At 33.4% G+C, this 26160-nt stretch overlaps 1 protein-coding gene across 1 annotated transcript in view; it reads left to right on the plus strand.

Annotated features, from left to right (window-relative positions):
• Positions 1–26160, plus strand: part of LOC115884975 (general transcription factor 3C polypeptide 1) — a 68972-nt gene that overhangs the window by 38961 nt on the left and 3851 nt on the right. The window contains exons 16-25 of the mRNA XM_030903709.1: positions 953–1097; positions 3397–3702; positions 7210–7319; positions 7376–7527; positions 10058–10339; positions 15284–15579; positions 15638–15804; positions 17657–17985; positions 19684–19930; positions 20461–20853. Of these exons, the coding sequence (XP_030759569.1) occupies positions 953–1097; positions 3397–3702; positions 7210–7319; positions 7376–7527; positions 10058–10339; positions 15284–15579; positions 15638–15804; positions 17657–17985; positions 19684–19930; positions 20461–20853 (2427 nt within the window). The remainder of the gene's footprint in view (positions 1–952; positions 1098–3396; positions 3703–7209; positions 7320–7375; positions 7528–10057; positions 10340–15283; positions 15580–15637; positions 15805–17656; positions 17986–19683; positions 19931–20460; positions 20854–26160) is intronic.

A 26160-nucleotide genomic window follows, 5' to 3' on the forward strand; every position in this document is an offset into this window, starting at 1 on the left:
CATAGCTAGTTAAGCATAGCAGGAAATTAATATATTTAAAATTTGAGTGACAAGTGATCTTCAAGATATTTTTAACAGTATATATTTTACACCAATACCAAACAAACAAGAACAAATACCAAACAAACAAGAACAAAACACCACATACCAAAAATATATTAAAAAAACAATATTTCGTACTTTCAAGCTTCTAGAAACTTCCTGCATTTATTATTATATTTATCAATGTAACACGTACAAATAAAAATTTTAATATTCCACATGAATAAATAAAACAGCATAAATAAAAAAAATATATTTTATTAATAATAACTCTTACCGAATTTTATACCTTAAAAGTTGATTAATTAACTTTAATCTTAATTTTTTTAAACCAGTACCTTTTGACATCTTTCTGCACTAGTCAAATTCATTATTTACCTATCGTATGATGTCGTTATTTTACAGCTACTCCAGTTTTTAGTATATGTTTAGTACCACCCTTGTACCATATACGATATGCACTTATCTATGATGAGATAGCATACAAACTTATCGATGGTAACTTTATTGGTGTATAAAACTCTCTGCCTGGGCACTGAATATTTTATTTTACCTCGATTTTTCAACTTTAAAAGACACAAAACACACGTAATAACACTAATGAAAATCCATCATCTTCCAAAACGGAGGGTATTTGGCATAATTTAACACAAAATTATAACCTATAATTTGGCAAGACTTTGACAAGCCTCAAAAATCTAAAGACGAGTTCATACGCATCTACGTCCGTGATTCGTTCATCGTTTCGTCACTCCAATAATATTGAAATATGATCTGTGATTTTTGAAATAAACCAATAAAACTGGTAAAAGACAAGAAACGACGCATGACGGATTTATATATAACCCCATCCATAGTTAACTTAATCCAGAGATGTCGCTACCAATCCGTGACACTATTTTATTTTCAGGCTTGATAATGGTAAGATACCGGGTGATAACAAAGGCGCTGGTGGTCTAGATTCGGTACTGTGGTCCCATATTAAAAGGAACTGGTTCTTTGTAAACACCTATAAAGATTTTAAAGATGATTTGGACTCCCTTAAATTTGATCAGGTAAACTTTACAATTTTTTTCTTTTTAATACAGTGCAGCCTCTTTAATCGGAATAACTATTTGTAACGACCTATTCCGATGAGCGAATATACACAAAATAGGCAATTTTTTTGAAATTATTTAAAATGGGCTTGTCTAAAATTGTTCAAATTTGGTTGTGTATTCAGCATAAGCAGACCTTTAAAAAACCTATTTACGATTTAGCTGTAAAATTGATAGGGTAGCACATATATGGACAGTTCAAAATTTGCATGGGGTTTTCTATGGTTCCAACGATGATGCACCACCCGCTAGAGGAACGTTCCGATTAGTAACGTTCCGCCCATAGAGAAATATAAAATAAAAGAGATGTTATTTCCATTGCTAAAAGTAGGCAACACGTTAAGCCAGGACCGATAGTAGCGCACCCTTGAGCCCTAACAGAACTAATGGAAATATGTCAGACGTAATCATTAAATAGGTATCTGCATTGCCTATCACGAAAAAAGTGGACAATTTAAATGTGAATCTAAAAATTATGTTTTTTTTTAAATATTAGAAAATTAAAATGGCAAAAGATATAATGAAAATTTATGTTTAAAATATTTGAAAAATATAAACTATTGTACACTTTTTTAGTTAAATGCTAAATTAAATTTCATAATATAAAACATGCTGAATTAACCTGTATTACAAAGATAAAACATATTTAACAACGCCACCAGACGCCATTAACAAAGCATATAAGATCGCAGAGTTTGTAATCTATGCTATTATAACAGATAAAGATTTAAATAAGACATTCCCAAAAATTAATTCACCTTTGAGTTGGATTTAAAACTCGGCAGTTGAAGTTCAGTTGAGGCAGCGAATGTACAACACTATGAAATGAAGAGCGAATTTCTAGTCAGTTCGTTTTACGGTTCACGAAGTTCAGAGATGGGCAATGTCTTTACATATCGAACTTGCTTGCTATGATACCCTTTCCTGGATCGTGTTTAAATCGCATCATCGGCTAAACAAAATATTACATGATAACGGCAAAACACAGAGCACAAAACAAAAAGTTCAGATCATAGAAAAATATAAGGTCTATATGTACTTTTTTTAGAGAAATATAAGTTCCTCCATAATTTCTGTACGCACAAACACAAAACAAACAAATAAAGAACTACACAAAATACAAATAATTTGCTGTCATGTCACTTGTCAATCTTGTCATGACATGTGACAGGTAGCATGTGGCGACGCTTTGGAGGCATAACTGAACTATGCAACATTATGGCCAAGTTAGACAACCTTCCAAACACTATTTTATTTTAGTTACTTTATGGTTCCGCCTATAACATCGCAATTGGGACGTTTCGAATATTGGATGTTCCGATTAAAGGGTGATTAAAAAATGTCTATACCTATGTGGTGGATTCATCTCTCCAAAAAAATCCTGTATGGGTATTTTGCCACTGCAAGAAAATGAAAACTACTTATCAGCAGTTAAGTTTACAGATAAACAAATTTGCCTAACGAGCAAAAAAATTCTTAACGTTTCGGAAAGTTTATCTCTTTCCGTCGTCGGAAGCAAACAAAAATACAAAGAAAAAGAAAAATATGTTCTCGAATTGTTGAATTTTAAATAGTTTTTTTCTTTATTCTTTGTATTTTTGTTTGCTTTCCGACGACGGAAAGAGATAAACTTTCCGAAACGTTAAGCATTTTTTTGTTCGTTAGGCAAATTTTTGTTTATCTGTAAACTTAACTGCTGACAAGTAGTTTCCATTTTCTTGCAGTGGCGAAATACCCATACAGGATTTTTTTGAAAAGGTTGATTCTCACTATACCTTCCATATCAGCTCCCTTCCGTTTACATAAAATATATCATGTAAATGAATAGGACAAAGCACACTATCCGTTCCGTTTCTCTTCCGTTCCATATCCTTTCCTTCCATACATTTTTTTGGCGGACGGACTGAAGCGTATCGGAAACAGCGTTGTCAAGTTCTTACAGTTGTACCAGATCTTTTAAAATTTTGCTGATGTTTATTCATTCTTTCGCCTCTTAATTAAATCTGTTACCTTTTTCAAAACATACAAATTTTTAAAACAAAACTTTCGTAATGTTATAAATTGTACAATAAAAAGTATGGAACTGATACGGAACGGAAGCTTACGTATAGCGTCGAATCAATAAAAAATACAGAACGGATATGGAATGGAAACGAAAGGTAAAAAGGAATAGTGAGAATCAACCTTAACGCATATATCCTTTTAAGTAAGTAAGAGTTTACACTGTATTAACAAGTATTATATTTTTTGCAAAAAGATTGGAGATGGCGAAGTGAACTATGACAAGCTTAAAATACCGGCTGTCACTAAATTCTACATTCCTAAACATCAACACAGCGTTAAGACCATCAAGACGGACCGACAGGCGAATATTGTACGAGTCACAAAGAGGAACCCGATATTCAAAAGAAAGATTCAACATCACCACCCTCGTCCGAAAAAGGTTGGAACTAGAGACTATTACGATGACGTGGATAAAGCCATTTATAAACAGTTCAAGGGCTCTTTAAGGTTGAAATCGCTGTGGACGGAAGAAGAGAACAAACTACTAATTATTCTTAAGGTAGGTAGTTATACAGGGTGTCTAAAAATATTAGACGTCGGTTTCTAGTTTTTTTTTCAATAACAAGGGGCCGTCCTCTGCCGGAAACACTGCGACTTGTGGGGCCTATTGTGTTTGTGCCCTTTCTATATCTGACCCATTCGCCTATCCCTGTGCCATGCACTAACTTGCAGGTCCTTGATAGGATGGGACCATAGTTCCTCCGGTTCTAGCCTAGCTTTCCCAAATAGAAAGTGTCGCTTGCGATTCAAGTACCATACGATCGAAAAATAATAGCGTCAAAGACAGCTGGGGAATAACAAGCCCGAATGGCACGTACTTTTTTTATATTATTTTGGGCGGTTACTGCTAGTTGGTCTTAAGAAGGTTGTAGTTTATTTTTATATTGACTAGAAATGATTATTAATGGTGTAGTTAGTTATCTTCCTACAATTAGTGTTAATTTATAACCAGTTTGATGTCAATTTTAGTAAATGACGTCTAGAGATTTACTTCGCCAAAATTATCATGGATTGTAATTTCCCAGCCGTCTTTGCCGCCAAACGACATTCTTAGTTTGACTTATTTTTAACTGTTTACTGTAGAATATAATATGAGTGCAAATATTTTAAAGGGTGGTAGATCTCGACAAAACAAACATATTTTCTCTTTATCGTTTTTCAAATAAGTCCAAAATAACGGAGTTATTTTGCTTTGAAAATTTTCAAAAAAAAATATTTTTTGCTAAAATTTTGAGAACCACTGGATCTTTTCTGGATTTTCTTTCTTGTAAATTTAATCTAATACCTATGTTGCCATATTATCAAGAAATTATGTTTTTTAACTAAAAACTAAAAAAATTTTCAAAAAATTTCGAATTTTCAATTTTTTTTTTCGCGAAAAAAACCTCATAGGCATGTTTCTGGGGTTGAACTATACTACCAGTTAAAATATTTGCACTTATTCCTGGGACACCCTGTATATAATACGGAGAGTTTTTTAAAAGTGGCTCACGCCTACAATTTTTTAGCCGACCATACCAACAGGTATGGTAGGCTATTAAGATCGTCAAAAAAAAGTTTTTTTAATTTCACTCAAAATGAGTTATTTGGGTCATAAATGAGCTAAATACAAAATATTTTCATGGTGTCTGTCTGTATGTCCGTCTTTAAAACGATAACTGAAAAACCGCTAAACCGATTTTAACCAAATTTGGCACAAAAATACTGTGGCATCCAAGAATCTGGCCATTAGTTTTTGGTGCGGGTGGGTGGTTGGTAAGGGGGTATGGGAGGGGGTTAAAAATTTAAAAAAATCGTAACTCCAAAATTACAGTAGCTAGCGAAACGCGGTTTTCAATTTAAGATTAGGAATAAAGCAACAAAATTTGTAATAACATCAAAATCACTCAAAGTCGCAGTTTTTGAGATATTCCGTGTTTCCGTAGTCCGTTTTTGAGAAAATCCGTGTGGAGAACTCCAAACTCTCATCGGACGCGACCCCAGGTAGCGGATAGGGAGAATAACCCCGGACCAAAATTACCTACCAACTTTTTATTAACATATTTTAGCATGGGCGGCTATATGTGCCTCCCGGCGCCAATTTTTTATTTTTTCAGACAAAATAACTAGATTTAGTAATTTAGTATATGACATAAATCAGAATTGATTGACGTATTCAGTTATTTTCGATCACTTCCTGTTTTACTGAAAATAACTACAATTTTTGATTTCTAAATAGTACTTTCGTTATTTTTTTACATTATCTGATATAAAATGACATGCTGAATAGATTATGATTATTGTTAGTTCCCAGTAGTTAGTACGCAGGAAAAAAAATCGTGGGTGTTTGGGAAGGCCCGAAAGGAAACAATGTTTTTGCGACGTTTCGCGACTTTATTGTCGCTTAAAATTAACTGGCCACTTACCCAAAACATATATTAATCCATATTATGCCTACAAACATTCATGGCGATTCCAACCGCCAACACCGACACATACAGACGAATCGAACAGAAACTTAACGGGTATTTTTGGCCCGATATACACCGATACTCGGTTTATGTCGTACTGACAACAGTCACAAAAAGATTGTTTCCTTTCGAGCCTTCCCAAACACCCACGATTCTTTTTCTTCGTTCTGAATAGAATGACATATAATATGCCAACTTTTGACATTTTTGCTTTAAGTAAATAGTATTTTAAATTTCAATCTACCGTGCAATTTTTTTTCCATAACAAGGGGCCGTCGTCTGCCGGAAACACTGCGACCTGTGAGGCCTATTGTGTTTGTCCCTCTTCTATATCTGCACCCATTCTCCTATCCCTATGCTTATGCAGGTCCTTGATAGGATGGGAGCATAGTTCCTTCGGTTCTAGCCTAGCTTTCCCAAATACTACCGTGCAATGGTTGTGTTCATAACAATTTACTGTAAAATACCAAGTATGTGGTATCAAATTATTTGTTAAAAAATGCTTTTTCTAAATATAATAATGAGCCACCCTCGTTCCTTTTAAAAAAATTGAGTTATGATTAAAAATACGATTGGGATATCTTTTAACTGGCCTGGAAACGTCATGAGGAACATTAGACTATCAAATCGTCAGTGAAAGGCCAAATCATCGACAGAAATCGGCCGACTATTTAGTTGCACATTTATAACCAATATATCCTTATGGAGCCGCGCTCACATGCAATCAAATACTCGGCCGATCGGCTCCATAAGTATGTATTGTTTTCACTTTTGCAACTAAATAGTCGGCCGACTAAAAATTACAGGTCAACGCGTAGGCTTGTTGTTTCGAATTTCCCTACACAGCATCCAAACTATTTAAAACCGTAAGTCAGGGAATTCAAAGTGTCTTGTTTTTCAACTTAATATATTTTTTTAGAAAATATGCGATAATTGTTTTGAGTAGTTGACTTGCTACATGTGTACATATTTTTTTACGGTTTTTTTTTTGCTCTCCTGTAAAATTAGGAATAATGGAGTTTAACTGTTTAACACATTTCACCGACAAAATGTACTTTTCCAAGCCTCCTTGATTAAAAATTTGTGGTTTTAACACAGCCATGACACTTTAGATTTAAATTTAAAATACAATTTTTTAAGCGAAAATGTCATTCTATTCAGAATGTAATTTTCTGTCAATTAAAGTAAAAAAAAATATCTAGGACACCATTTAAAAATCAAAAGTTGTTTCAAAATCATTTCCCGTGAAACAGGAAGTGACCGAAACTAATTGAATACGTCAATCAATCCTGATTTATGTCATATACGAACATGATTATATATATATATATTCGTTCAGTTATGTTAGAAAATAAAAAGATTGTAGTTGTGAGCCACTTTTGAAAAACACCAGGTATATATAAAAAAAATGTTTTCTTATTTTTTGTCTTGTGTCCCATATATTTTTAAATCAATCTATTTTTCATAAAATGTAATAATTCTGATCTCTATTATTTTTAAGAACTTTTTTATGATGTAAACCATCATAATTACCATTTACTTTTGTAATTTTTTAGATTGCTATAGCATTCTTAAATCCGAGACATCATAACCTGGTGATTTCTTATATAGCTGTGAGAGACATATTACACAGAGTTTTACCCTTGACAAAAAACAAAACGAGCAGGTAAGATGACGGATTAAACAAGTTAAGGAAATATTTTCAATACTAACGTTTTTTAGGATGTTTGAAAGGCGTTGGCGTAGACTTTGTAGGGACATGCCAGCCCTTCAAAGTATTGACGTGTGGGTATCTAATTTATTCAAGCTGGATGCAATACAAGAATATTTCGTCCCGCTCAGGATGTACTTGGAGAATGAAAAAGATGCGTTAGGTAAAAAGGCTAGAATAATCTTTATTATAATCTTTATTATATTAATTATATACGGGGTGTTTGAAAAACATGTGCCATCTCTCGTGGAGGGATTCCTCATGTAAAAATAAGATTTATTAATTTATATTAATAACCCTATAATTTACTTTTTTAATGAATGTTATACCTTATAATCGAAAAAAAACGGCGTCAGAGATAGCTTGGAAACGATCGATGTCATTTTGTATGTAGATTCATATGAAAAATTTTATCGATCATTTCCAAGCCAACTGGGCGCCTTTTTTATTACACGGTATATAAATGAGTGTTAGATTGATTTAAACTTGAGAGTCTATTACGCTGTACTGTTCGGGTCGCTCTCAGGGGTCGGGTAAAGCGGGTGTATGTATGGTCGAAGGAAATAAATATTATATTTCAGAAATTTGCCTAAGGCTTAGCACGATCCTGTCGTGTTAAGCCACATCCAAAATTCCAAACACACGTGCTTTGATTAAGGCTTGATTAAGGTTTGCAGAGCTTCAGCATTTGCCATAAAATTGCGAGCAATTTGTTACAAAACCATATAAATTATATATCACTGTAATCACAAAACTTCAATCTATTTCCGTATTGTAACGGAATTTTAAATTATGTCTTTATTTTTGAGAAAATTTAGTGCAAACACAAGGAATATTTTATTGATGTTTGACCGTTAAAATCTTAAAAATAAAGAAGTAAACAATACGGATATAGTGTAATCCTTTATCTTTAATTTCCTTCTTCATTTGTGTAAAAATACCTAGCCAGTTTTACATAAAACGTTAAATGCTGAAAGCTTATTTTGCTACTTTTTCGGACTAGTGAATTGGACTTAAAATAAGTTGTTAATTCTGACTATTAGTTTATATTTTCACGGATAAAAAGAATAAATAATACGATACGATTGAAAAAATACATCAGAATTAGCTTAGAAATTAAACTCAGTGACATTATACAGGGTGTCCCAGAAAGAAGTGCAAGTATTTTATCTGGTAGTATAGTTCGACCCCAGAAACACGCCCATGATTTTTTTTTGCGGAAAGAAAATGTTAAAACTTTTATATTTTTCTTGACATTTTCCGGAAAATATTGAAAAACTTTTGAGTGCCACTTGTTCGGTTTCGGGAAATTTGTTTATAGTGATGTGAGAGAATTTAATGTTGTCACCTCCTACGTTATCCACATTCTGTATTTTTATAAGTTCACATTTTTAAATTTCTACAAAAAAATACTTAAATTATTTTTTTCACACGTCACAAAAGTATTAATTTTTGCGACGTGATTGACAATATAAAAAAGTCATTTTATCTCCTAGGCATAAAAGTAAAGAACTTTTACGCCTAAGCATAAAAGTGCGAAAATATATTATTAAACTGACATGAAGTGCCAAATTCAACAAGCGTAACCATAGTTTCTCGATATATTACATAATAATACATAGTATGACTTTTAAATCTTTTTATATTATTTGGAACGTTTGAAATTGTTTAAAACTTATTTGTGGCGTTTGAAAAAATATAGCTTGTTCTATTCGGAGGAAAAATGATTTTTTATGCCTCGGCTGTATGTCGCGTCAGTCTAAACGTACAGCCTCGCCACGAAAAGTGTCATTTTTACTCCTAATAAAACAATATACTGTATTTGCTGTAGATTTTTTAATCATTGTAGATTACTGTTAAGTATAGTGCAGCGTCTACTATTTATATATACAGGGTGCTACAAATTTGACGTACGAGCATTGGTATCTCGGTAACTGTAATAGATACGAACATAGTTAAATTGGGGCAAAGCTGCGCTTTGGGATATTCACCAAGATGGTTTTAAAAATTTCAAGGATTGATAATTTTTTTTGGAAAAAACGGATTTTTTTGAAAATCAATTTTATTTTTTCCTGTCGTTACTTTTTAGAAAATCAAAAAACTAGTTGCACATTCTCATAGCCAAAAGTAACGACAGGAAAAAATAAAATAGTTTTTAAGTTTTTAAATCAAATTAAAATAGATATAGTTTTTTCAAAAAACTCAGCAAACCAAACCAAACTTTTTTGATGGTATATTGGTGAACATCCCACAGAGCAACTTTGCCCCAATTTAGCCATGTTCGTATCTATTACGATTACCGAGATACCAATGCACGTACCTGGAATTTGTAGCACCCTGTATATTATAAATACCTTTTTTAAATACAGTTTAGTAAACTGAAATAATATAATGGTAATAAATATAACTCTAAATAATGAACAACTATACCCATCAAATTACATAATTCTACATAAATACATTAAAAACTTTTTCCGGCGCGGCTCTCTAAATGTTACCATTATTTCTTTAAATATTCAAAGTTAAATAACTCGGTTATTATCAATTTATTGATCTACCATACCTTAAAATACTTGCACTTATTTCTGGGACACATTTTATATGTAAAATTATATGATGAACGTCATCGGTCGTGATTTCCAAGCCAACTGTGACGCCGATCATATATGTTAAATCTTAATAATCTTCTACAGGTCGTCAATTTAAATTAAGAGATGCGGAACTGCAAAATGCCTTTGTATTTCTCTGCTCTTACATATTTACTCATCGTGAAGAAGTGGAAACAACATTAGACGGAAACATGACCACTATAGATTACTTTAACACCACCAATATCGACTTCAACCGAGGAAATTTGGTACCTATCGATGAAACCGAAAAGAAATATCGTGATACAGATAATATAGAAAAGATACGAAAATACGTTTTGAAGAATTTGTTCCACAGTACGCTCGTGTGTAAAAAGAATAATCCAGGTAGCATAGAAATATATAGATTTGTTGTGTAAAGACCCGTTTACACATAACGTTTTACTTGTCTGTTAAAATGGAAGACCGTCTAGAAAACTGATGTCAGTTCTTCATCTAAATAATATAACTATCTTAAGGAGGGTCCACATTTAGTAACATGTTATATAACATTGCTATTTAATAAGCTACATATCACATGTTAAAAAACCGGGAGCCGTCCACATTATAGTTTTCGTAATCATGAATCGTTTTGGTGAGAAAGAGATTCAGCTCGCAGCAGCGGCGTGCGTAATTATTTTTGAACAAAGAGAAAGAAAGTTGAGAAAAAAACGGCTTTTAGTCCGCCATAGCCTACCAGCAAGATCTAGATATAGTTGAACTCAATTAGCTTATCTTTTCAATACTTGCCTCGACTGTTTCTCGTCTTTTAAAAGCATTAATAACTTAAAAGCAAACCATTTTGAATTACCCACTTCATCTAAACCATTTGCATTTCTTTTGTTCCCTCTGGAACTGGCCTATTAGATAACGCATTTGTTTCTTAACTTTTTCTCTTTCGAAATACATACTATGAAACGAAGATAGCTGTCATTTTATATCGAAAATTATATGGGGAATGTCATCGATCGTCATGTCCAAGCTAACTGGACGGGAGGCCGACTGGACGCAGTTTTTTTTCGATCATACGGTATTATTGACCAGTAAATAAACAAACCAATATCAGCTCACCACACTAACATTCTGTTCGCGCACGTCCTTGAAAATATGAGCGGCTAAACTAGAAATTTAGCAAGTGTGGACGCGTTGTTTCATGTTACAATAGCAGTGTTGCACGACATTTTTTGATCTTTACCGACTACAAATGGATAACATCTAGCAAGTTATATAGCATCGAAATTTGCTAAATATGACTAAAAAATATGTAACATGTTATATAACTTTACTATATGGCAGTGTTATAAAGCAAGTGTGGACCGTCCTTTAAGGAGCGTCCACATTTAGTAACATGTTATATAACATTGCTATTTAACAAGCAATATTACATAAAAACCGGGATCCGTCCACATTATAGTTTTCGTAATCATGAATCGTTTTGGTGAGAAAAACGTTCTGCTAGCAGCAGCGGCGTGCGTAATTATTTTTGAAGAAAGAGAAAGAAAGGCGAGAAAAAAGCGGTTTTGAGTCCGGCATAGCCTACAAGATAGATTTATATGTAGTTGAACTCAATTAGCTTTCCTTTTCAATACCTGCCTCGGCTGTTTCTCGTGGTGTGTTTCTGTCTTTTAAAAACATTAATAACTTAAAAGCAAACCATTTTGAATTATCCACTTCGTCTAAACCAGTACCTGATTTGCATTTCTTTTATTCCCTCTGGAACTGGCCTATTAGATAACGCATTTTTTTCTCAACTTTTTCTCTTTCCAAATACATACTTTTTGCAATTTTTAACCATGCATCAAGCTTTTTTTTATTTCACTTTAAATGAAGGACTACGGATATCCCATAACACTGTATGATCTCTATACAACTTAATTAGTTGACAAGTCTGCTCTTGGCTCTACTTCATTAACAATATAAGAACATAGAGAAAGTAATAAAAAGTTTTACTTTACTATAAGTTCAAGCTTTTTACTATCTTTCTCTATGTATAAGAACCATATAATCGCAAAAAATGGCGTCAGCGATGGGTATGAAATGAAGATCGCTGTCATATCGCTGTCATTTTATATGAAAAATTATATTAGGAATGTCATCGACTGGACGCAGTTTTTTTTCGATTATACGGTATTATTGACCAGTAAATAAACAAACCCAATATCAGCTCACCATACTAAGGTTCTGTCGCGCACGGCCCTGAAAATATCAGCGGCTAAAGTAGAAATTTAGCAAGTCTGGACGCATTGTTTCATGTTACAATAGCAGTGTTGAGCAACATCTTTTGATCTTTACCGACTACAAATGGATAACATGTAGCAAGTTATATAGCAGCGAAATTTGCTAAATATGACTAAAAATATGTAACATGTTATATAACTTTCCTGTATAGCAGTGTTATATAGCAAGTGTGGACCGTCCTTTATACACTGCAAGTTTTATCTGCGTTTTTGTCAGTTATTATAGCATTGTGTTTAGTTGAAAAGAAAAAACATGTTTACAAAAAAATTGTATTTATTAGTAGTGGAAACTATCGAATGAATACTATCGAAACATTCGCAATGCATTCGAATAATTCGATAGCTAGTAAGAAAACATTCGTCGAAACTATTCGAATAAAAATTATCGAATAGATGCGTCATCTGTCTTGAAATATTGTATTCTAGTAATTCGGCAGCAAAAACCATTCATTTATAAAATTCATTTATTCGTCAGGATCGATTATAATAAAATATAAACTGGATTTTAGTTGTCGCCCGGCTTTAGTTGTCGTTGTCGTAGGTTTCTTTCCGAGGAACCCGACAGGCGGTCGGTGGCAATGCTATGAAAAAAGCCGGCATCTTTGATTTTTTGCGGAGTCAGATAAAGATAACGACACATTATTTATTTTATTGAGGTGCTAGGATTTACACAGAAAATACATTATGAAGGGCGCTGTTGCCATATATTGGTATTAGTTGATATTAGCAAAGAATATTATTCTTAGGCATTAGTTAGTTATGGATAGTATGTCTATATATTTTGCATTTTTTTATTATTATTGTATTGTTACACTACAATAATACTTGTTATTTTGGATGTAGGAAAATGATTTTTAATGTTTTTAAGCAAAGACTGGTTTAATAAACAATAATAACAGTAATAATTTGTTGTACCTATTAACAACAAAATTTAAAATCATTTAATATAAACATTATTAATTTTTTAAAAACGCAGTGTAATGGGAGGAAAATATAAATAAAAAATTAGAAATCAAAATTATTTATATTACTATTTAAAAATAATATTTACAAAAGTAAAAACTGGCATTTACTTTAAAAAATAAATGAAATATTTCTTCGCAAAAAACTACATGTAAGAGAATTAGCATAAACAAAATACAAACATTGTTAACTTTTTTTTAAATTGGCACGTTCATCTCATCTCTCTTAAAAATTGCTATTTCTCAAAATTTCCCATTAAAAAATAGGCCATATACCATATAAAATTAAATAATTGAAAGATCGGGCTACGAAAAATCACACAAATTTTCGGAAAAATTTTGACCACCAACACGCACACAATCGTCAATTAAAAAAAAACTACTATTTTAGTATTTTAAATATTTTAATAAACGCAAAAATTTACAGCATATTAACAGTATTTTCAAGGCGAAGTTATAAGAATTTGGAAGAACTAATAATGCACTGACGCACACAAAAATAAAACGAATACTAAATTTCATTTATCAAAAGTATTCGATAGTCGTGGCTCAACGATAACCATTTAGTCGCACGGCGAGGTTGTCACATATGCTTTAGTATACAAATGAATTAATGATTTTATTCGAATAAAACTATTCGATAGTTGAAATCATTCGTTCAGTAACCATTCGATAATCTAATTCATTCGATAGTTCCCATCGCTAGTATTTATGGTTTGGTTTAGTTTGTAAACACGCAAAGCTTGAAATCAAATGGTCTTCCTGAAGAAGCATTATCACAGTTACATTCCTAATAAATTTTAATTTAATTTAATGAGAAGATATAAATAATTTCAAAGGTATAATCTATGTATTTAACTAAAATGATATACATACACATACGTACACAAAAAATATTAATAACAATAGTAACATATATATTTCATATCAATTAAACTTTTAGTTACGTAATCGAGGGCGCGATTTTTAAATTCATTGTTGCCAACCATGGATATATTTCTGCTTACTAACTGGAATTTAAATTTCGCACGAGGATTTAGGTGGTACCTCTGCTGTAAAAATTGTCAAGTTGCCGCATTTATTTATTTATTTCCTGACATTGTCATTCGTTTTGACACTTTAGTTTTGTATATTACGAGTTTTTGGTTTAAATAAATAGTGTTTTGATACTTTAAGTTTGAAAATGTTTGCAGCAGACCTTGCAGTCGAACATTGTTCTTTTTAGAACATCTTTTAGTGCGAAGTTTATAAGATAGTTTAATAACCGTAAAAAACTCATCGCAACTTTATTAGAATATTTTGAACGGGAAAGTGGTAATAATGGTCCTTTATGCCCCTTAAGTACTGTTAAGAAGGTGAGTTTTGTTGATATAAATAATAACTGTTTATATATTTATAATTTATTTATTTTTAAAGGTGCCCGGTGGCGTAGAGGTACAGGCTCTCGTCTACCAATCTCAAGGTAGTGGGTACGAATCCCACACCCGGCATTTCATCAGCCGACTATTTTTATTAAAATAAAAATAGTTTGGGCACCTAGGTCGACTCAGCCTTAAATGAGTACTTGGGATTCACAATCCTGAGGCAATAATAGGCGGTTGAAGCGTAGTGATAGCTACATTACCTTCCTTGTATACCGAACGGCTCTAGCATGGCAAGCTGTACCTTGTGTAAGCAAAATAAATAAAGATATTGTAAGTCCGAAACTCTTTTAGTTTTAATACTGAATCATTGTCTACCACATTTAATTTATTTTTGTTTCTTAAAATATTTTGAATAAAAGAAAATATATAAAAGCGGACAACGATGTGCCGGCCAAGCTTAATTACGTGATTAAAAGTTTATTTGGTATGAACTGTACTTCGTTTTCAAACACAAGCCGTAGATCTAACGAAATCCGCAGAAATTTGTCATCGTCGCTTTTTGTTTGATCGGGAAGATGTATTTATTTTTTTTTTACTTGATGCTTTTGACTCAAGAGGTAAGATTGACAAGTAAAAATGTTATATGTAGACGGGGCTTAAAATCTATTTAAAATCAGAGAAACATATTGAATAAGAACACTAAGGAAGGAGAATATTTTTATTTTTAAGCTTCGTGTTACCAGATGTATAAAATGTATCAGAAATTCAGCGATACTTACCTCAAAAGTACTATAGCGGAAATGAAAGAGCACAGAATGATATCATACAGAAAGAAAATGATACGAAAATTTTGTGCTTCCTACAAAATGAACCTTCATTTCGTTCATTCCCAGAATACTGTGTTTTCGTATCAGACAGTGGAAGCTGTGTTTAAAACGATTTATAAGCTAGAAAACTCGTTGTTTGATACTACATCTGACAGCACTGAAAGACAAAAATATGGTCAATTGTTAGCGTTAAATGAGGTAAGGAATAGCATTTTTTTTCAGAGCTTTTTTCAAAAATGTTTAACATAAATTTTAGATTATGGAATGTTTGGCTGAAAAGGTGAATATAACTTTTATGGTTCCAGAAAACCCGTTTATATTAAATCCCAAAATGAAGGATCACAGCGACGTAATTGAAGAACTGGCTCGAAGGTTTCAATTGAAACTTAAACAAGAACAAAAAGAGTTAGAATTACAATTGAGGTACATTTTTAATAACATATTTCTTAAAAAAGTGCGAAAGATATATAATTATTATCTGACAAACGGATCTGAACCAGGCAGCAAAAGGACTGCTGACAAAAACGATCAATGTTGTCAAGTTTACCAATAAAAAAGCAAAATTTCTCGATATTACCAAAGTAAGTAAACCGACTAGTAGCGACAGTCCCATTTTCAATTTTCTTGGCGGCTGCGCGAAATAAGTAGGTTATCTGTCATATGAAGAAGCAAAGTTGCCACTGTTGCCATTTATCAAATATCTCTCTATACTTTATTTGAAGTATACCTCAGGCAACGAATCGTGTTTTTAATTATTTATTAGCTGTAAGATATTTTATACATTCAAAATTTGGAAATAAGGATAAAACAAAACAAAAAAAATATGTATAAAACTTTATAATTAATTCCATTTCAAATTATGACCAGTGTATACCATGTTTATAGGACCACTTCATAAGTTGAGCAGTTAAATACGTTTAACACGTCAAACAAAGAGAGAGAAAGAAAATTTGGTCCCACCACATCAAAAGGGCCGACGGTTTCTGTCGCTACTCGGCGATCTACTTACTCTGATATTACCTATAAATTAAATTTATTTTTAGTTCATTTCTTCTTCAGATTGACAGAATCAGCACATGGCTTCGTCCGTCATTCCCATCAGTCTTAGATGCCGCTTACAATGCCCGGTTAGTAGACCAACTACAGCTTTGGCTGTCTTTCTGTCTTTGCTTGTCATGTCGGCCGGGAATTTTAGCGAATGTTCTACTATGACTACTTCCTCTAGGAGATGCGAGACCTTGTTGTATTGATTAAGCGCTTAGTCAAGTGCTAGGGGAAATCCCCTCTAGCTCTTTGGCTGTATCTAAGGAACATCTCATCGTCTTGTCCCTGGCTGTAGTATCGCGGCCAGAGAAGTATAACGATGCCCGATGGGACTACCCTGTTTATCATACCAGGCACCCTCTACTGTCTGCGGTCACGTATCAAGGGCAGAGGGTAGACCGTCTAACCCTTGTGGGTACCACCAGCTTTGCCAGAACTCCAATATAAGGACATCGAGCTCGCCAACTCGAGGGCCATGGTCAGGTCCTCACATATATAGGAATTGATCTCAAATCCAAGGAGGCAATAGAGAAAGAGAGATATATCCTCTATTATAGATCCGGGATATACTGGTATCAGGTCTAGGGAGAGACCAAGTTAAAGAGTGGAGAAAATGGAGACAGATCATCCATCCTCCAACTCAAGGGTACCTGAGCCGGAGACAAGCTCCTCGATTGCGAAGGGCACGGAGGACTAAACCCCGACCATGGAAGGGTGTATACCCTCATAGGTGGTAGAAGTCCACTATTCATGGGAAATACCCTATCCCCCCTATAACAAGAAGATCCCCATGTATGAGGCGGACACAATTTTAAATAAAATTTAAGATCGCGGTGATTAACTCCTCTTCCACTCATTCTACATTCTACTTTGAACTTCGCCTTTGATTCCCCTGCCTCTACCCTGGTGAATTTTCGACCATTCTAGAGATTTGTTGGATGCCCACAATTTTGTTGCCATACTTATGACGCTTTTTGCAACACCGCAGAACGGTTATGGCATTGATGAGCCCCGTTTGCTCACTTCATCTGCCTTTTGACCATTGTGACCCTCATGCCCCGGTACCCAAACTAAAATAACATTGCTACGCCCACCCAATATTGCGTTCCCTTTACCGATGCCCTCTTGTTTCACATCCGTTTGACAATGTATAATTAATTATAGCAAAAATATCGAGGCGGTATAAAAATATTCTGGATTAAATGTAGATGAAAATTCACCAATTTTTTAGTAAAAAAACGCAACCTAGCAGCTCAAGTACCGATCAGACTGACGATGACAAGCCTGAGGATACTTTGAATCAGTTAGAAACTATAGAAATTGACGACGACGATATACCTTTAGACTTAACCACCGGCGCTAGTGTGAAAACGATTGACAATTTAAAACACTGGATTTCCGATTGTATTGATTCGGAACGGGTAAGAAGTCCTAGTCCGGAACTGCTCATATTTGACGATAAGATTAAAATTGATGAAATCAAAGAGGAAATCGTTGATGAAAATATGCCTGAAAACAATGAAGATGCTCGTGTATTATCAATTGAAGAAATTAAAGCCGGTAAGTATAGAGACATCAATAAAAGTTGGCGTGCACGTCACAAAATATTTGACGGATGCCCGTCCCAATGTTGCCACGGCTATCTTATGTACTTTGACTTTGATAAGTATCAAATAAAATTCATAATTTTGTCACCGATTGTTCACTTCAATTTTAGACACAATAATATACAATTTTTTATATTCACATTATTACTTTGTCTATGATTCGAGAAACAAATTCTAATTAAATGAAGTTATTATAGTCAGTTCAACGACAAAATCCTTGACAGTGATAGATGTGCCTGTCATTTTAATTTCAAAGTAGTTTATTTTATTTTACAAAGAAATAAGTTGGTACAATTGGAACGCATCGCATGAAAGATGAAATTATCTAATATATTTAAAATTTGAATAACAAGTGATTATTTCAAAATATTGTAAAAAACTGTATAAAACTGAAAAAAAATTTAATCGAGTCATTTTTTTAAAATTACGGCCTCTGTGTTAATAAAAAAAAACAAACAAGGGTGTATTTAAAAAGAAACACCAAATCAAACCAAACATACCAAAAAAATATATTAAAAATAATTATTTCTTACTTTCAAACTTCAAGAAACTTTTTACAATTATTATTATTGTATTTATCAATATAACTTGTGTAAGATTTTTTTTAATATTGTACAGGAATAAATAAAACACAACATAAATAAAACAAAATATTTTATTAATATTAACACTTACTGAATTTTATACCTTAAAAGTTGATTAACTTTAATCTTTTTATTATCTTTTTTAGACAGTACTTTTTGATATTATCTCTCTGCAGTACTAAAATATATTATTTACCTATAGTGTGATGTCGTTATTTTACAGCTACTCCAGTTTTTAGTACCATATACGAGATGGTATACCAACTTTATTGGGGCTATTGGGGGCTCTCTGGGCACCAAATATTAACTATAAACTGTGCTCTGGGTCTACAGTTAATTTTCCCTCGATTTTTCCTCCACTTAACTTCAAAAAACACGTAATAACACGAACAGTTCAAGAACAAGTTCCGTCACTCCGATGAAGGTTGCTGAATGAAAGCTGAAAAAGTTTTTAATTGGTTAACCCTCCTCCATTAGTCTTTACTTTTTGTGAGATTCTACTTACAGGCCGTAAACTGGTAGACCGCAGCTGAAACACGCTGAAAGATTATGTATTTTGAATAAAAGCCGCAAAACCTTAACAACAATATTAATTTTTGTCTCTCTAACAGAGTTTAACGGCAAAACGGGATCATGATCTCTTTCCTGTTCAGATAATTGAGTAGAGACGAGACAAGTTCCTATTCCAACCATATTCCAACTATTCAGTGGTTCTGGCAAAATGCAGATTTAATTTCAGATTTGTCAAAAGACAAATGACAAATGTCAGATTAGAAAAAAATAAATAAAATCTCGAAAATGACTAATATCAGATTTGCAAAGAAAAGTCTCGTGACAACCGGCAATATTGGCCATGACTACCAACATAAAGCCTGTCTTATCAGCCAGTTCGTTTACTTGATGCGATATGGGCTGTCTGTTTTTAACCTGGATATAAAGGATTATAAGAAAAAAAAAGGAAAAAATGCGCTCAAGTTTCAACCCAACTTTTGCAAGCCAACTTTTACTGTGCCAACCAACTTTTACTCATTTCTCTATACATAACCTACTTCAATATTTTTTTCTAGAAATGTTGAAGGAGAGTACAATAGACGAAAAGCGTGTTGTACCGTACATAACGGACCTGATGAAGTTACTGTCCGAAAACTTTGATGAAATAGAAGATGAACAGAATATCGATCGTCTGAGAAAGCATTTCGTGCAACAGTATCCACAAACGGAAACGTTTGAAGTCGAGGGTTTAAGTGATAGTAAAGTTTTAGACTTGTTACAGTACAAAGTGAATCTTATGGAAATTTGGTCAGATATATTGGGGTAAGTCAAAGAAACCTGAGAATTTTTTTGAGAGTTTTGTTTAGAAAGTAATTGATAGACATAAAGCCCCGTCTACACATAGCGTTTTACCTGTCGTCTTACTAGTTCAGTCAAAACTTATCAAGTAATACCTTGTGTGAGACGAAAAAACGGTCAGTTTTACTAGAACTATTAAGACGGAAGTACGTTTAGAGAGCTAAAGGAATCATTCAGTTTTACAATAAAACTCGATTTGCATGCAGTGAGAAAAATATAAGTTAATTTACAAAAAATAAATTTGTCTATATTACAGCATCTTTAATAAACAACTTTTAAAAATTTATTTTTTTTGCATAGTTTCAACAAATAATATATTTTTACAAAACTGTCTAGAAATATTTAATTCTATTACCAAGCGAAAGTAAAAGTCGGTAATTTACGAGATTATCCGATGGTGGCAGCACCGTCGAGAATGCACCAAGTCGATAGAAATGTGATTTTAATTTTGAACGTTTAAACTTTTATACAGCACCTTAATGTTTAATTTTTAGCGAACAACATTATGTAGCACCCAGTGATACGTCAAACGCTTACCAAGATATCCTCGACGTGAACAGCACTATCGAAGATATTGACTTGGCGACTCGTATTTTAAATTTCGTCTACGAGAAGCAAGAACTCGGTGCTACAGGGCCAGAGTTAAAAAATCAATTTCTCCAAGATGAAACTAACTTTTCGTTGGAATTTCTCGTCACGTTATTGGTGAAAAAGAAATATCTGTTGAAGACTGGCGTGACTGTGATAAGATTCGTTCATTACAAATACGCCCCTGTTTGGTTAATTGAGATTTTTCATTTGGCCGAAGATCAGGAAACTACAAATATAAAAATAATGGACTATCAACAACTAAATTTGCTTCAGAAGAAAATTGATAAAAATGCCGAGTAAGTAGAATGTAAAAAAACATAGATTTTTAGTGCTTTTGTTTAGGGAGTTGGCTGGCAGCTTGTTGAGATGCATTCGCTATGTGAGCCTTCGGTCAAAATATACACCAAGATACTTTATTTCTTTGGCAAATTAAATCTCTGTTTCTCCTAGCACCGGTGGTTTTAGGATTTTTGGTGTTATCTTTTTTGTAAAGTTGACAATTTGTGTGAGCTTTGACAGTCAGTCTCTTGTTTATACCACTTTTTTATTTTGTTTAAGGCTCTCTATATTCTTTCTGATATCAGCCCAGCAAACTTACACCTGACCACAGTTACAATGTCGTCCGCATATCTTAAGCCGGGTCCAGACCAAGCAGACAAAACAGCGACAAGACAGAAACATACATTTCAAGACAAATCCAATACATTTCTGCGACATTTTGTTTTGTTTCCAAATTCGGAGACTTGAATATCCCGTCTCGAGTCGGTAAAGTTCAAAGTTTCTGTTTTGTCGTGTATTTTAACAAGTTGTCGGCGCAGTGTCGATGTCGTGCGTTGCCAAAAGTAGGAAACCAGTGAAATCACACAAAGTATAATATAATGACATTAGTACTGTATGACGAAAAAAAAACTGCGTCAGCGATGGTTATGAAATGAAGGACGCTATCATTTTCTATGTAAACTTATATGGGAAATGTCATCAATCCTCATTTTCCAGGCAACTGGACGCCGTTTTTTTTATCATACGGTATATGGTGGAGTTTTCCATCTTTATATAAAAAAAATGTCAGAAGAGAAAAAGTGGCTCACGGAAAATACCTGCAAACTAATATTGCTAAACTAACAGCGCATTTATTAATATAGGAGCGTAAAAACAAGGACTACAAAAATGTTTACAAAAAAGCTGGTGCATTAGAGGAGACTGGTTTAGCATTAAATATAAACTCGGTTGATGGTGTTAAAAAGAAAATAAGAAATATTAATAACTATATAGTATACGAGAGAAATAAAAACAAAAACATTGGGGTAAATAAATAAAAGATAAATAAAAAGAAAAACATGGGATGGGGAGTTAAAGACAACACTACTGGCTAATAGTAATATATATTTATCTTCTTCCTGGTGGAAAGGTCACATGATTAATAAAACGGATTCGCATATACTGAACTTTGTTGTAGTTTTGTCCTCGCGGTATAGAGACTTTGTCTCAAATTTATCTTGTCTGAATTGCTCATTTTTGACGCGGGTTTGTCTTGTTTTTGTCTCAAAATCGTGTTCACTTTCTGTCGCCTTGGTCTGGACCCAGCATTAGACTTTAAAAGTCTTCTGTGGAGAGTGAGGAGGTCATCTCCCAAGGTTGGCCAAAGTAGAGAAGATAACACTCCTCCTCTCCATCCATTATTGGTTTGATGGTAGCTTCCCTCAGAGTGGATATTACTATCCTGTTTTTTAAGGCGGCCTTTATCCATCTGCATACTACCGTATGATCGAAAAAAAATGGCGTCCAGTTGGCTAGGAAATGACGATCGATGACATTGCCCATATAAATTTACATATAAAATGACAGCGATCTTCATTTCATAGCCATCGTTGACGCCGTTTTTTCTCGATCATACGGTACTATAGATGTACCTCTTCTACTCATTGCATTTGAAGGGTCCAGGGGAAAAACTTAATAAGCGCCAATTTCTTAATTTTAGGATTTTACAATATTATAGTAGGTCTAAAGCTTGATTTTCATGCATAACCGTTTCTAACCAATCGAAGCCTTTAAATACAACCAATGAAATTAATATCGTATCAACGTATCATCGGACAACGGATGCATGAAAATCAAGCTTAACTGGTACTTACAAAATGTATGAACTCTGCAGGGCAATAAGTTGTTAAATCTTATGATATATGCCTAGTAAAAATATAGAATACATAGACAGAAACTGATGACCACCAGCCATCCAGTGCTCTCCCGTAAAAAATAAAGTAAAGTTTTGAAGTTAACGTCTCCTTTTTGCTGCCAGGGCTAATCTGGACGGGGCCTACTTTGTTTACGCGGAATCCGAACCGCGGTCCTCGGCCATACCGACTTCGCAAGTGACTAAATCGGCTCTTACTCACGAGATATCCGATCTCATCCGACCTCGAATGAGCAGTGTGTGTCAATGGATTTTACACTTTTGCCTTTATTGGACAACAGCACGATACAGAGTTTCGAACCGGTCACCCGTCCATCCACTAGTATCGCCTTACGTCGCTTAACTTCGGTGTTCTAATGTGAACCGGTGTTTCGACGTAGCTGGGCCGTTGCTCCGTAAAAATAGTAAAATTAGTGATGGGATAACTCAAGCGAATATTGGCTCGAGTACTCGATTATTGAAATAACTGACATCGCTCGATTATGAACGAGCGATGCAAGTGACGGGTAACAAGCGACGAACGCAAGCGATCCTAGAATGAAATAAATTGATATCCAATTTTAATGTGACATACTCGATATAAAACCGAGCGAATTTTCTACATACATTGTAGCTAGCAAATTGATACGACGTTATCCGTTGCGTATCTGAGGGACAAAATTTTTACGACCTACATCGACAATGCTTTGAAATAAACTAAATCAAGCGATCAAGCGAATCGCTTGCTACTTGCAATCAGAGTTGTTAAACTACATGTAATAAAATAACTACATTTACTACATGTCACAAGTAGTTTTTAAATGTCGAGTAGTAAATGTGTAGTTTATGTAACTAATGTAGTTTTTTAAAATAACAGTGAAAACATTAAAACTTTAAAAACACCTAAAAACTTTGTTTGTTGATCAATTTAAGAAATAAAAAATCTATATTTTGTGAATTTGTTCCTTATTATGTGATATTTTTGATACTTAGTAGTTAAAAATTAGAATTTATAGTTTATTTTGTGTTTAATGTTACTTTGTATTTCATAGAAAACACACTTTTATTGAAAAAAAATGTATTTATATATATAAATGTATTATGTATTTTTTTTTGATGTTTAACTTATACAAATATAATAAAGTATGATCGAAAAAAAAACGGCGTCCAGTTGGCTTGGAAGTGACGATCGATGACATTTCCCATATAATTTTACATATAAAATGACAGCGATCTTCATTTCATAGCCATCGTTGACGCCGTTTTTATTCGATCATACGGTATAACTTCATACTTCCATGATAAGAATTGGGCTTGATTTTTGTTTAAAATCTAAATTGTTTATGTGTTACTATATTGTTGTAGGTAGTTTTTAATGTAGTTTTGATGTAGTTTTTGAAGGTAGTTTTTAAAATTTTAAAACGTAGTTAATACAAAAAACTACGCGTAGTTTTTGGCGTAGTTTTTTGCTTCATAAACTGCTTAAAACCCTGCTTGCAATTCATCATCGAAAGAATATGTGCCCTGCGCACGCAACTTACTGCTTGGCGTTAACGAGCAGTGTTGCCGCAGTGGTACATTTGTACCAAATTTGATACTTTTAATTCTATTTGGTACAGTGGCACTACATTTTCAAATCCAGGATGTTTTGGTACAATAATACTTATTTCCCACGCGCACCGAAAATGAATAGATATTTAATAATTATTGTCGTTGAAATTGCATTAAACGCGCTTCGTTTTAATGTCTATAGGGTTGCCTATATTAAATAACCCGAAAAAAACTTGGAAATTTGCTGTTTCTAACATGCTTCTATATTTGCGTTTTTTTTTAATAAAATTTAAGTTTTCCAAGTATCGTGTGTAGTATTAGAATTACTTAGATTTCTTCAACCTATACTTAAAATTGGGTTTTCTGAATTTCTATTTCATGCTTTTCGTCTCGATTTGTGTCTTTCTCCATGAAGTTTTTTTATGTAGAAATTTATGAAGAAATTCACAACGGCCAAACCGCTTAAAGTCATTTGCAGATGCATTTTGTTGTGCTTTAAAAAATTATACCAAAGTGATACATTTTTAGTTTAGAATGTGGTACGCGATAAAAGTAGGGTGCGGCAACACTGTTAACGAGTACTTAAAGCGACGCTGACGCGACGGTCGAAAACCCGTATTTTTAAATACGAGCGATGAGCGATCGCTCGATTATTGCAATCGCTTGAAATTCGAATACTCGATTATTGAAATTAATCGGTTTTTCCCATCACTAATACCAAAGAATATTATAGTTTTAAGAACTCTCGTGTGGAAGCTTTAGTGATTTGTCACACGGTGGCGCTTTTGAACATAATCGATGCCTGAAAATGCTAATATTTTAAAATTTGAGGACTACGCGCGGCGATATTTCGTACGGTGTTGCCATAACATATTTTATTTCTCGATATTTAAAGAAATATGTATTGATTATATATTTCGTATTCGTTTGTACATGAGGCATCCTAAGGCTATGAAAAAAAACGTAGCTATAAAAATAAAATTTTAGATTTTTAATTTTTTTGTACCTTCTAATAAAAATTTCTTCTATTCTAATAAAAAATTAACTAGTATGATTATGTGTTATCTGTGCTAGTATTAGGAAACTGGAGTAAATACGGAGAATATTAATTCGTTCTCTAAGATGAGCACTACTAAGTACTTTTTTAAAATTCGACCCATAAGGGGGTGTAATTAGATAAAGGGGTGTAATTATACAAAAAAAATCTGTACCTACTAGGAGTATGAACTTTTGCACAGATGTGGCGCATTTGAACATTGATAAGCGATTTTTGGAAAGGTATAGCCTAAGGGTAGTGAAACTGGGGGGTGAAATTTTGTACAGTTTCCTTAAGTGACGAAAGTGAGTACCTAGAAGCCTAATTTTTGACATTCATCCCCTAGAAATAAGGGATAAAAATTTGTACAAAAGTTTGTTACAATCGGTTTTAGAAGTATGAAATTCTGCACAGACATTCCTTATGTAAGGTAATTTAGCACTAAATAGCACTTTTTGGAAATTCGCCCTCTAAGGGTGTGAAATTAGGGGTGAACGTTCTGAAACAATTCTGTTGAAGGAATATGAAAATTTGCACAGAGGTTCCTTATGTAGCGTAATTGAATAATTAGAGTGATTTTTGGAATTCATTCCTTAAGGGGGTAAAACTAGGGGTGAAAATTTGTATAATTTTTTATGTAAAATCCGTTCTAGGACTAGGAGTATGAAATTCTGTTCAGAGGTCCCTTAAATGATGAAACCTAGTACCTAGAAACGAATTTTAGTCATGCATCCCCTAAAAAATAAGGGATGAAAATTTGTACAAAAATTTGTTAAAATCGGTTTTAGAAGTATGAATTTTGCAGACGTTCCTTATGTAACGTAATTTAGCACTAAGAAGCAATTT

Source organism: Sitophilus oryzae, unplaced genomic scaffold, assembly GCF_002938485.1.
Source record: "Sitophilus oryzae breed Bouriz unplaced genomic scaffold, Soryzae_2.0 scaffold_111_pilon_pilon, whole genome shotgun sequence".
Lineage (NCBI taxonomy): Eukaryota > Metazoa > Arthropoda > Insecta > Coleoptera > Curculionidae > Sitophilus > Sitophilus oryzae.